General features: G+C 38.6%; 1 protein-coding gene across 6 annotated transcripts in view; it reads left to right on the top strand.

Moving 5' to 3' along the window:
• Window positions 1–13,982, top strand: part of xylb (xylulokinase homolog (H. influenzae)) — a 348,628-nt gene that overhangs the window by 14,231 nt on the left and 320,415 nt on the right. For all 6 annotated transcript variants that reach the window (XR_005633790.1, XM_039753654.1, XM_039753653.1 and 3 more), the window contains exons 4-6: window positions 4,748–4,828; window positions 4,953–5,039; window positions 8,565–8,693. Coding sequence is in view for 5 of the 6 variants with exons in the window: in XM_039753654.1 (XP_039609588.1) it covers window positions 4,748–4,828; window positions 4,953–5,039; window positions 8,565–8,693 (297 nt within the window). In the remaining variant the exon portion in view is untranslated. The remainder of the gene's footprint in view (window positions 1–4,747; window positions 4,829–4,952; window positions 5,040–8,564; window positions 8,694–13,982) is intronic.

Below are 13,982 nucleotides of genomic sequence, written 5' to 3'. Positions count from 1 at the left end.
TACAGCAACAAGGAAACTTGCAAGATCGGAAAAAAGAAACATGCAGTCACCAATTACAACTGCAAGATGTTATGCGAATGAATATGAACAATATGAATAATGTTCCATCCGTGCGACAATGTTTTCCGAAATGTACTATACAGGTCATAAAATGAATAATTCCAAATATTATATACTGTATACCTATGTCTCTTTTTTTTTTGACATCATAGACCATAAGGTGCATACTAATTCAGCATGAGCAGGAACACTCAATAAAACTGAATAAAAAAAAAATCAAGTGACGGTGAGATCCGAAGAAGGCAGATTCACTGGCATTTGTGTGTCAGCTTTTAATCCTCCAGATTAGAGAATGTCCAGTTTCATTGCCTCAAAACACCACTCACATCTACAGTTATTCCCAGTTTCAAATAAAAACTAACAGCGTCAGATCCCTAAGGTGGTAGTATGTATTATGATCGTGACTGAGAGAATAAAAGTGAAAAAAATGGTAACTTTTACAAGTCCTATAAATGTACACTGTCTGTTACAGACGCAAACCAAATGTATGTATGTACTGTATAATATTAACAATAAGAGAAGCTCAATACTGAAAACAGCAAATATAGGAGGCAGTCAGCAAATCTGTTTATTTGATCTTTGGACTTCTGGCTTCATACATTATATAGTTTATGCCTACATTTTGTCATCTATACTAATAAGGGGCAAAGCCCTGACTGACTCACTCACTCACTCACTCACTGACTCACTCACTGACTCATCACTAATTCTTCAGCTTCCCATGTACGTGGATGGCTGAAATTTGGCAGGCTCATTCCTTACAGCTTACTTACAAAAGTTAGGCAGGTTTCATTTCGAAATTCTACGCGTAACAGTCATAACTGGAACCTACTTTCGGCCATATATACGGCCATAGCCATAGCCTGCAGCTCCATCGCCATGTGAGGCATAGTTGCGTCCTGCATCATCACGCCACCCACGTAATTGAGTGCCTGCCCATATAAGGTAAATATTCGCGGGTGAAGGACTGTGCTTAGCATATTCTTAAGTGCAGCTACTGCAGAAACCCTCTGACGCTGAACAAGCCTCTGTACACATATCAATAGGAAAGCAAGGTGTAAAGCTTAAGTTTAAATTACATTCATAGACACGCTGCCACTACATATTCGCAGGCAAATCCACAACTTAATACCAGGAATGCCTGTTAAACATCTTAGATTCATGAGTACCGATTTGGGTAGTGATCACTTCGATGAATGATGCAATGTACAGATGTCTTTCTGTTATTTTATAGCAGCATAGGCAAAGAATTTGGAAAAAAACTGGAATTAAAGGGAAATTGGCAGAAATATCCACTAATATACTTGTAGAATAAAATGCATATTTGAAACTTCTCTTTTCTTGATCACTCATGAGTTACTAATTAAGTGACATGTTTACACTAAGGGCTGTGAGGAAAGGCCGGGGCCCTTACCAGCTGAGATGCCTCTGCAATGGAATGACTGGGAGAGAGAGCATGAACAGAGCATTATCTTCTCTGGATCCCTAGATAGTAGTCCCCCTTGGATGCAATGGTGCCCCAGATACCCACAGGTCATCATGGGACTTGATGTTTGTCAACTCAGCCCTGGTGGGTTCTGTGGGTGCCGTCAGGGGGTGCTGCAGTGATAGGGGAGTCCTACTTTATGGGGCTATTGCCTCACTCGGAAGTGCTTTCGAACCACGCTTACGGGTCACCGGAAGTACTCCCGGGAGTTACATAAAAGGAGCCAGCTGCCTCAACTCCGGGAATCAGAGTTGGGAGGATGGAGGACGAAGCTCGCTGGGAGGAGCAGAGGAGGCAGTGATGGGGAGAGAAAAAAGACAGAGATGTTTGATGCTTAAATGTATTTGTGGTTTTGGCGTGGTAAATGCTTGAAGGAAGAGTTTCCTATAATAATGACTCTTTGTATCTGTGTTTGAGACTTTGTGTCAGGTGTTTGGGAGGCTGGAGTGCCCCTTGGTGGCCACATGGCATAGGGGCTGATGTTGGAGTATGTTTGATTTTCATGTTGTGAATTATTATATTGTATTTAGTATTATCTTTCAATAAAGATAAAACACTGCTGTGTATTCATTGCCACAGGCCAAGTAAATAATTCTGTTATTTACACCTTTTGTGTAGCATAGTAAAGATGAATGAATTAATAGGTGAATCAAAAGTATTATATGCTACATGAGTTCACAGTGTATAGGTCTCCTCAGTATCAGCTATTGTTATGACAAAGAAATAAATATTCCTTTGTCTTTCGCCCAGACGTGTTCATGTTTCAGTTGCCCATTTTTTTTCGTTTTTCTACATGGCGTAAAACAATGTTTAAGAGTCAGGATGAATGACTGATGACTTTTTGTTTGCCTTAAACAGCTGTCCTTTGCAAGAAGTACTAGAACACCTAGGAGCGCAGGAATGGAAGTTTATACATAAATATACTGTGTGTGTGTGTGTGTGTGTATATATATATATATATATACACACTAAAATGAAGGCGCTATATTGCGCCCGACCCGGCACAGACTGACCCACAGGCACATGTAAAAGTACAACGACTCTTTTATTTTTCTTCACCTGTGGGGCACGTCTTCCCCGTGAACCCTACAGGCAGTACACAGTCCCACAAGCACTTAACTCCACACAACGCAATCCTCTGGGACCACCACTCCTCCCAGGCACCCTCGTCCTCTTCCTCCCGATTCTGACCTCTGAGTAGAGGCTGCAGGCTCTTTTTGTAGCCCTCCCAGAAGTGCTCCAGGTGGTAATTGGCCTAATTAGGCTGCACTTCCGGGTGTGACTGCATTCCAGCCCACAGAGGCTTGTTAAGCCATGCAGCTCCTCCGGGTTGTGGCCATGGAGCCCAACAAGTCTGTGTCCTGAAGTCCCACCTGTGGCCCTGATGTAACCCAGGAGGACTGCCACCAAGTGTTCCGGTGGACGTAGAGTGCCTCCCATGGCTGCTCCCCCGGATCAAGTGTTGAAGGGGCGTCCCGGCCGAGCATGGGACCCGGCCGCCCGTCACAATATATATATATATATGGTGGGCCAGATCTAATTCTGCAATTTTTATTAGATAGATAGATTACGCTATAACTTATTAAGTTAAATTATTAAGTTTATTACATAGAGAATTCACAAAAAATTATTTTTGTTGCCGATAGATGGCACCACCTGCCCTGCATTCCAAAATGGCGGGGAGACGGTTGTCAGTCGAACAGTGGTTGCGATGTGTTCTCCTTTTCATAATTGCATAATTAGATCTGGACCAATCTGTATATAGTAAAAGGCATTATATAGGTGCCTGACCCGACACAGATTCACACCTGGAGGCACGTGTAAAACAAAAGAAGTTTTTATTTTCTTCACCTGTGGGGCACATTTTCCCCATGACCCCCACAGGCACAACACAGGCCCCAGTACACTAATAAAGCACTTAAAACACACTCTTCTCTGGCACCACCACTCCTCCTCCAAGCTCCGTCCTCCTCCTGCCGACTCTGGCCATTGAGTGGTGGTTGCTCCAGGTGAATGATCACCGAGTTCCGGCTGCACTTCCGGGTGTGGTGAGTATGTGCCTGCGGGGCCCAACAGGGCTGCACCCAACTCCAATTCCCATGGAGCCCTGCGGGAAACCGAGGCACCACTCCAACCCAGGGGTGCGGCCATCTAGCGTCCAGGGCTGCTCCCCCTAAGTTTAAAGTGTATATATATATATATAGTGTATATACTGATGAAAATTAATTTTGATTTTCCAGCCAAACATACAGATGCCACGTTAACGTTTGTCAAAGTTTTGAGCATGACAGAATCGGAATCTGAGCTTAACTCAATACTGAACCTTTCGCCCCATTATCAAACTTACATTTACATGGAAGTTACAGAAATAGAGTAAGAGTGATGAACAAACATTGATAGACCAGTGTGGCAGTAGGGAGCGCTAGTGCTTCCTTGAACCCACAGGTACAACTCCAGACACCGGGTAAAAGTCCAATACTTTTTATTATTATTTTCCTCAGTGCACCAAGCACCCTCCACACTACTCATACAAAACTACTAAACTCACACAATAAACCACTCCTCCTCGCCCAGACACTTTGCTCCTCTCCCACCCAGCACAGCTCAGTGTCTGGACTGAGGCACCGTCCTTTTATAGCCCCTGACTCAGAGGCATTTCTGTCCAATTAGACCACAGTTCCTTTTTCCTTCCGGGTCAGGGCAAACAGTCCTGTTCTTCACCCCGGGGTCACGTGACCGTGACGTACTCCCGGGTTATAGGGCATCACAGAGCCCATAAGCCCCCCCCCACAGCGACTCCTGGTGGTCCCCAAGGTATCCAGCAGGGCTGTGTATAAACACTACAAAGTCCATAAGGCCCTGCTGGACCTCGGGGCACGATCCTGCTGTCGGGAGAGCTCCTCCTGACGGCTTGGGGGTGAGGACCGGCATGGGAAGCCGGCAGTCCTCCACACCAGTAATTTAATTGATATGCATTTTATATGCCACTAACAAATATTTGAAGTGAGGACACTGTTTACATTACTGTATCACAAAGTAATTCAATAAAATCCTTATGAAACCAAAGATATTTTTCTACTTATACCAGGTGTTCTGTTCAGTGCTAGGTGTTCAATAGTAGGTTAAACCTTAATCTTTAAATCATGAGTAATAAAATATGAATGATAACCAGTTAGTTCAGTTTTTTCTTTCTCATTTTAGGCACTTGACATTTTGCTGGCAAAGATGAAAACCTCAGGATTTGACTTTGCTAGTGTGAAAGCCTTATCTGGAAGTGGGCAGGTAATCAGTCTGAAAAAAACATCATAAAAACTTTTAAATAAGTTAACTTTTTATGTGGAAAAGTTATGTTTTTTTTTTATTTTTTGGTTAATGTACCTTTATTTGTTTTTTTTTCTTTATTTAGCAACATGGTAGTGTGTATTGGAAAAAAGGAGCTTGCAAGATTCTTCAAAGCACCTCATGTAATAAATCTCTACATGATTTACTAAAGGTTAGAATGGAATTATTTGCCATAATTTTTTGCAGTTACTTGATGATGTTATTATCATTTTCATATGTATTAAATTTTGCATCATGTTTCTCATCTAGAACAGAGAAGCAACCATATCTAATTATCTTCTGATGACCAGCACAGGAAGTATTGTATACTCTAAGTGGTGGCAAATGTAAAAGCTAAGTGGCACACACACATGCTATGGGGCAGGTCGTGAGCATTCACAGTGGAGTAAGGTTAACTTCACTACCTGGATAGGTTTCTATTTGTTGGTGGGTGCTTTTGCCTTGATGGAATAACTGTTTTTTATGTGGTAGGGTCATTTGTAAATTTTTCAAACTATGTACACATTTTGATTAATGAGCTTCACAATAAAACCCATTAAGAAAATAACATCTGTTTATCCTGAGGAATGTTAGTGCTTGAGGAAAGTTATGTCAGGTGTAAAACTAAATATAGATTGCTTTTTAAATGAATTTGAAGTTTTTATTTTTATTTAGGAAGCAAGATAAAATTTAAAGCTTTTACAATATTTTTTATTTTACAGTACTGTTTGCTTCGAAGCTTTTGTCATAATAATGGCAGCAAGGAAATATTTATATGATGTTTTGTTTTCAGTAGAAAAAAAACATGCTTAAAAAAACTGGCACATCAGGTTCAGTTTGTGGGTTGTTTCTGACCTTTGGAATATGATGCTTTATTTCTGTAAATTTTCTGCTGACATAATACAGGATGTTTGCTCCCAGGTTTTTTCTTTTCTTTGCTTAGCTTAACCTACCTTATAACATTAAAAATTACAGTGAATCCCAAAAAAGCATTGTCATAAAATCCACAGCCTTTGCTTCATACTAATCTCACTCTTGAGGTTGCAAGGAAGATAATCCTTCTCTGTTACTGGAACATACTTTGGTGTATAAAGAAACCTGATGCTTGAATCCAATGAGTAATTACCTTATTTTGCAATACGTAATGCTTTAGTTTGTCAGCTTTGCTGTCTTTAGAAGTACAGGTTTCAGTCAGTGTGTAGTTACAACTATAAATTAGCCCATTTCGATTACTAGCAGGCTGAATCACTACGTAAAGTCGATGTCAAGTAAAGCCCCTAAATGTTGTTGCCGGAAATGTTACACATTAAACAAACCATTTTGGCTTTCTGAACATTCAGTCTGAAGCCAGACTGCTTATTATTAATTTGTCTTTAGCTAACTTGGTAAACAGGCCTTGTTCCTTATATAATTTTTACCATAGTCTTGACATTGCTTTATTCACAGTAATCCTAGATATTGGACCACTTTGAATATACAAAAATACAGTACATTAACTTGTAGCAGTTAAATGTAGCATGCACAGAAAATGAGGTGTGGCAACATATCAGTGTGTACTTTAGTGCATAGGTTCATATAAGAAGAAAACCATCAGTCACTCAACAGTGTTTTGCTTTTTAGGGTGAGAAGTAATGATGGGAGAATCTCACGGAGATCAATTTGCCATGAGTTTGTGAAATCGCAAAAATCTTCAGGAACTATGGCAAACTCAGCAAAATGCATTGAAGTGAATAGGGATGGAGGAACTGAACTAATTTTGAGTAGATTATAATGGATCAATGATCTTTGAAATGTACCTGAGGGCTAGTGAAGTGTCTGCCAACAACAGTTGAACTATTATTATGGCCATAAATATGATCTGTGCTGTGAGGTAGAAGTGGTACCCACTGCCTGCCTCAAACAACAAAAGACACAGATGGAATGATGACCACAAACAACAAAAGTATGAAAAATTGCCACTATATATATATATATATACAGTATATATATATATATATGTGTGAAATAACAGCGTGAGACTGACTTGTTCCATTGTGTGAAGTCATGGGTCCACACAGCTAGAATGTCTTTTTTCATATGCTTTATTCTTCCATCAAGAAGATGGAAATGCCTAGTAATAAATCTTATTATTTCACAGAGTTGTGCATTTTCTGACTTGGGGAAGGAGACGACTCACTTAAGGTTTGATTTGATTCATTGCTGTGCTGTGTAGTTAATTCCGCATGCATTCCTCCGTCATGTAAAATTAGCCATGCAGTGCAGCAGCGAGTGAGTGCACAGAAGTCAGGTTTATATATTTGGCTGCAGTACTCATAACATTTTGATTATGTCAGCTAATTTACCCCTCAAATGAAAATACTGTGATGTTTTTTCTTTATTTTTTTATTTTTAAAAATACATGTGGATGCATATTCAATTGGAGCACAGATTGGGTTGTGATATCACACATACACAAACCAGATCATGCAGTGAAATAAAATGTGAGATGGAGTATGTTTATAGTATGCTTGTGTGAACATTCTGCATATGGCTGCTGTAGCTCTGTAATTTCACGCTAGCCTTGCAAAGCATCATAGGGCTGTGGGAAAAAAATGTTCATCAAATCCATCAGCACAATGAATTTCTGGGAAAATATTCTTTAAGCAAGTTCAACTGCAAAAACAGCATATTTGCTGTGAAAAATGCTTTGGCAAATTTCGCCAATCAATACTAAAGGGAAATTTTTGTAACAGTTCCCAATTAAACTGAACTAGTGGCATGATAGCCTTGCAGTTTAAAGCACAAGTAGTTAATAAAGCTAAGACTTCTCTTTTGCTTAGTGGCCTAAGGCTTGTTTTTGTTTGCTGTCTGTGCCGAGGAAACGTCTCAAGTTTGCATAATGCTCTAGACCAGGCTGTTTGCGGCCTGAGTACTGTCCCCATCAGACAATCTCTGATACACGTGTACGTTGTGCTCAGGCACTAGTTTTGATTCATCTCTTTGTGCAGTTTGCCTGTAACCATTATATATGTGAGGGTTTCAAGTTTTTCCCACTATTTCTAGTGTACATGTGAAAATGTGCAGGAATCTCAAATTTAGAAGGATTCTGAGGGTTCTGTTTGTTTAAATGCAGCAATGGCAAAGGAGCAGCAACCAGGTCTGGGAAGTACTACTGGTCTGTGTTGATAGCATGTGATAAAGAACAAAGCAATTTGCTTCAAAAGCCATAGTTTCATATTCTGTTTACCACTGCATTTTCAGACTACATCAGCATAATATAATAGAAAGCAAAAAAAATGCACAGACATGTTGAAAGAGTAGCGTTGTTTCAAGCCTTTTGATCTGACATATCAGTTCTGGATGCTTTATTGTGCCTTGGCATACACAATGTTATCTGTTCATCATAAAACATTCTTTTGGCCCAGAAACATGGTACTATTGCAGTAGAGTGTACTTGTAGCCTCTGCATTGCTGTTTCTTTGTTGCATATGCTGCGGCAATAACGTTACAAGCGTTCTGCTATTAATCAAATATTTGATTTTTGCTGATTTTATTGATCTTTAAACTTTTTCATTTTAAATTAAATTTCACATAAGAGGAATGTAAGTACATTGCTATATTCTATTAGCAGAATTAGGTTGCTTTTAGATACTGAATTATTATTCTTTTTCAGATTTCAGTGTTGCATTTTGGCAGTCTTTATACTTTCTTCCTACAGAATTGCTTTTCGGTGACCGATAGTCCTGTGTGGATGGATTCCAGCACGTCCTTAGAGTGCAAACATTTAGAACAATCTGTAGGGGGAGCGCTGAACCTCTCCTATATAACTGGCTCCCGGGCATATGAGGTGAGAATCATTTATAATGCCCTGCAGTTTTATTATGAAGTGGGTCAGTATTGCTATAAAGCTGACTACAATATTTTACTTAAAAATGTTTCTACATAAAGCAGAAATGTAATTCTTTGGATCTTTGAACAGCTAACTTAGCTGTCAAATTTCACAGTGTACACAATGTAGGTACACCTTTCCTAATGATCTTTAATCACAGGTTGAGCTGGAGAAACAATCCTGATATGCAGAATAACAACTGTGTTATAAAAGTTATAATGGCTGGGGTCTTTAATTGTGTTTTAAATCCACTTTTAGATAGGACTTCCTCCACAGGGGGAACGGCAACTAACACTGCAAAGATAATTACAAAGTTTATAACTGATCACAACTTATCAGATCCCTGGAGGTTTTTAAACCCAAATTCAAGAACATATTCTTTCTACTCACCAGTACATCATTGCTACTCAAGGATTGATTACTTCTTTATAGACAATAACTTCTTGCCTATGATTAAATCTTGTAAATACGATGCTATTGTTATTTCGGACTATGCTCCTATGATCTTGGAGCTAAAATTACTAAGCACCATACACTCACCCTGCAGATGGCGCCTCAAATTGCTTCTATTAGCTGACGAGAATTGTACTGAATTTATATCCAAACAAATCAAATTCTTTTTAGAGACAAATACATCCCCCGAGATCTCTGCAGGAATACTCTGGGAAACCCTTAAGGCCTTCTTAAGAGGACAGATTATCTCATATCTTTCCCACAGAAATAAATCCGAAGCGAAGAAAGTAGCAGAGATAAAAAGCGAAATTACTAACATAGATGAAGAACACGCCAGACTACCAAGCGAGACTCTACATAGGAGGAGGCAGGCTCTACATTCAGAATTAAACCTCTTGACAACTAAAGAAACTGAACAACTAATTTACAAATCCAGACATCATTACTATGAACATGGAGAGAAGGCTAATAAGCTTTTAGCTCAACAAATTCACAAGCAAGAAGTACGCAACGCAATCTCGGTAATCACTAACACGAACGGAGATAAAATCATCGAACACAAAAATATAATGCACAGACAATATACAATCTAATGCATTGCTGGATACATTACAGATACCGCAAATAGACGCTTTTAGTGTGGAGGAACTTGATTAACCTCTGGCATTATCAGAATTACTGGATGCTATAAAGTCACTCCAAGGTGGAAAAGCAGCAGGCCCTGACGGCTACCCTGCAGAGTTTTACAAGAAATTCTTCGCTCAGCTAGCTCCCCTCCTATTAGCAACATTTACAGAAGCCAGAGATAACCAATCTCTTCCACAAACCTTTCGCCAAGCATTAATCACTGTCTTTCCAAAACAAAATAAGGACTTATTACAATGTGCATCATACAGACCAATTTCACTTCTGAATAACAACGTTAAAATACTCTCTAAAATCATAGCCAGAAGGATAGAGAAAGTGCTCCCCTCAGTAATATCACAAGACCAAACTGGATTTATTAGGGGCCGACACTTATCTTCAAATCTTCGATGCCTGTTTAATGTAATATACTCACCAACTAAATCAAACACCCCAGAAATATTATTATCATTGGATGCAGAAAAGCATTCGACATGATTGAATGGAAATACCTTTTTACTATATTGGAGAAGTTTGGGTTTGGCCCAAACATTTGTGCATGGATTAAATTACTGTATACTAACCCAGAAGCTTCAGTTTGCATCAATAACATTTGCTCAGACTACTTTAAACTAGAACTTGGCACTAGACAAGGATGCCCCTTGTCACCGCTGCTGTTTGTGATTGCCATTGAACCACTGGCAATACATTGTCGAAATACTAATCAGATAAAAGGGGATTAGCAGAGAAGGACTGGAACAGAAAACCTCATTATATGCAGATGACATGGTACTGTATATATGGACCCAGAAAATTCTGTGCCTGCAGTCTTAGCAGCACTCACAGAATTTCAAAAGATCTCTGGTCTCAGAATTAATCTGAATAAAAGTGTACTCTTTCCAGTGAATTCTCAAGCATATAATATTAGATTAGACACCCTACCTTTTATCATTGCAGAACAGTTTAAATACCTAGGGTAAACATCACAAGTAAACATAAAGCTCTTTATCAACAAAATTTCGCGCCTGCATGGAAAAAATTAAACAAGACTTGCATAGATGGTCAACCCTTCATCTCACACTAGCTGGAAGAATTAACACTGTTAAGATGAATATTCTTCCTAAGCTCCTTTTTATTTCAAAACATCCCAATATACATTAATAAATCATTCTTTAAGCAATTAGATTCAACAATAACCTCATTTATATGGAATTCAAAACATCCACGCATCAAAAGAGCAACCCTACAAAGACAAAAGGCAGAAGCGGCATGGCTCTACCTAACTTCCAGTTTTATTACTGGGGCAAATATACAGGCATAAGAACCTGGACACAAATAGAAGAACATACACAGGCTTGGACCGCAATAGAAGTAAAATCCTGCAGTACTTCTTTGTATTCCTTGCTCTGTGCTCCAATAAACACACGCTATCGGCAATACACTAATAACCCAATTGTGCTCCACTCACTTAGAATCTGGAACCAATGTAGAAAGCATTTTAAGACGGAGAAGCTTCTATCTGTGGCACCCTGCAAGAGAACCACCTCTTTCAACCTTCACAAACATATGCAGTTTTAATATCTGGAAAAATTTGGAATTAACTTGCTTAGAGATCTTTATATAGACAACGCCTTTGCATCCTATGAACAATTACATTCCAAATTTAACATTCCAGCTACACATTTCTTTCACTATCTTCAAATCAGGAACTTTGTTAAACAGAACCTTCCAGATTTTCCTCATCTTGCACCCTCATCCACGCTGGAAAATATATTGCTCAATCTCAAGGATTAGACTCCATCTCTACAATATATAAAATCATTTTACAATCCCTTCCTTTCAAAGATCCAAGAGGACACTGGGAAAAGATCTCTCAATTAATATATCAGAAAAGGAGTGGAAAGTAGCAATGCAGAGAATTCACTCGAGCTCCATATGCAAAGCATACAATTATACAACTCAAAATTATATATCGAGCACATCTGTCTCGACTAAAACTCTCCAAAATGTTTCCAGGGCATGATCCAACCTGTGAACGTTGCAACCAAGCCCCAGCCTCACTGGGTCACATGTTCTGGGCCTGCACCAAATTAACATTATTCTGGACAAAATTTTTTAATTACCTTTCAGACAGCCTTGGACTCACAATCCCTCCTAACCCATTAACAGCTGTGTTTGGGGTTCTTCCAGAGGGACTTAAAGTGGAGAAAGACAAACAAATTGTGATTGCATTCACTACACTGTTGGCACGCAGACTTATTCTGATAAACTGGAAGAACCCAAACTCTCCTCTTTTAAGTCAGTGGGAAACCGATGTGTTATATTATTTGAAATTGGAAAAAATCAAATACTCAGTTAGAGGATCGTACAGACTTTTTCAAAACATGGCAGGATCTAATCAGTAATATTTTAAAATAAGTTTATAAAGCACAGAGAATTTATTAATTTAGGTATGTTTACAAGCCTTAAATTTTTACGCGTTGGCTTGCTCTCTCTCTCAGGGTGGGGATCGATCTGTTCTTAACTCAATTCTTCTTTTTGTAAAAACTTGATTGCTTTGTATGGATAACATTAATAAAAAATAAAAATATTAAAAAAAAAAAAAAAAGAATAACAACTGTGGAGATTTACCAATAATTGGAGCCATCACTGAATAACATTTGCCACTAAGTGCTATTTTTCAATGGGGCTGTACAAACCAAAGTAATTTTAATCTTTACCTCTGTGGAGCATGACTTGAATGAAGTTGTTCCCTATTGTACATTAACTCTATCATGTAGCTTTGCTCAATCATTCACATTCTGTCTCTGTTTTTGCTTGTCTCTGACAATTGTACATTTTTGTGTTATAGATGCATAATGAACTTAAAAATAATGCGTACATTTTAGTACATTTTTAGAAACAATATTTCAGTGTAGATTTATACAATACTTTTATTCACTTTAAGAAAAGTTGTACATAATTAAAAATCTTCCTTAATTTCTTCACTTATCCAGGAGGTCTATCCATTTCTTGTCCATATAATTCTTTTAGGCTTTCTATTGTGCCACATACTGTAGAATACTTCAGTTACCGTGTATATATCTTGTAATTACCTTTGCATATATCCCCTTTGTTGACCAAGGTTCCTTCATGTGTGCTTGGTAGACATTAAAATACAGCTATCAGTAAATGAAAAACATTAGTGTGTCATTAGTTAGGTGAAGAGCATCAATAGAATTGTTTCTTTACTGGTCCCTTCGTTTGGTTATTCTACAGAACATTCTAAGCTTACAAATACAATTTGTCAACCATATTTGTAGTGATTCCTGGCACAGCTTACTCAAAAATGGATACAGGCCTCAATAAACACCCAAAAACAGACCCATTTTCTTTGCAGGTCTGGGCCTACTGATCAAGGCTTACCCTAGGCAATCAAGCCCCAAAATCTAATTGCAGGCTTTTGGTCTGAACAGGCTCAGATGGGTGATTCAGATTTTTAAAGAGTAATATTTTAAAATATTTTAAAAGGAACAGAGGGAAACCCTAAACCTCTTGTTTACTGACAGGCAAAATCAAATAATTTTTATATTTAAGTTTAAAGATTTCGAAAAAGGGCACAATAAAGTTATGTTAGGCACAAAAAGCAAAAAATAGGTTTTGCCAAAAGGCAAAACACCAAGAGGCAAAGCAATACTAGAATCATTAAGTGGAAAAGAATACCTTAAATCAGAGCCAGGGTGAAAACCAGAGAATATATGAATTGAGAGTCAATACAATAACCAGGAATCACAGTCAGGAACGCAGCGCCAAAGCTGCTCATCTATCAGTGGCTTCAACTTAAATAGTTCTTGGACTAGTACCCCAGCTACATAATTAGGTGGCCCTGTCTCCTTAGGCTTCCATACAGAGGAAAGAGCAAAGTAAACTAATACAAATTTTTTTGTTCTAAGTTTGTATTTAATTGTTCCTGAGAAATCCAGGACAGATTTTAACAATCTGTTCATCTATTTGGGGTGTTTCTTACCATTTTTTTCCTAACATGCGTCTGGGAAGAGTTGAACAGTTTTAACGTCTCTCTGAAATGTTTCCCGTGGTAGCACTGCTATTTTGCTAAAATTGTGTCAGTCAATGCTACGACAAATCACCCACAAACCCTTGGGAGTGCATGATGCATGATTTCATTGACAT

This window comes from Polypterus senegalus, chromosome 5, assembly GCF_016835505.1.
Source record: "Polypterus senegalus isolate Bchr_013 chromosome 5, ASM1683550v1, whole genome shotgun sequence".
Classification (NCBI taxonomy): Eukaryota; Metazoa; Chordata; class Cladistia; order Polypteriformes; family Polypteridae; genus Polypterus; species Polypterus senegalus.
This window is presented reverse-complemented; position numbering and strand designations above follow the sequence as displayed.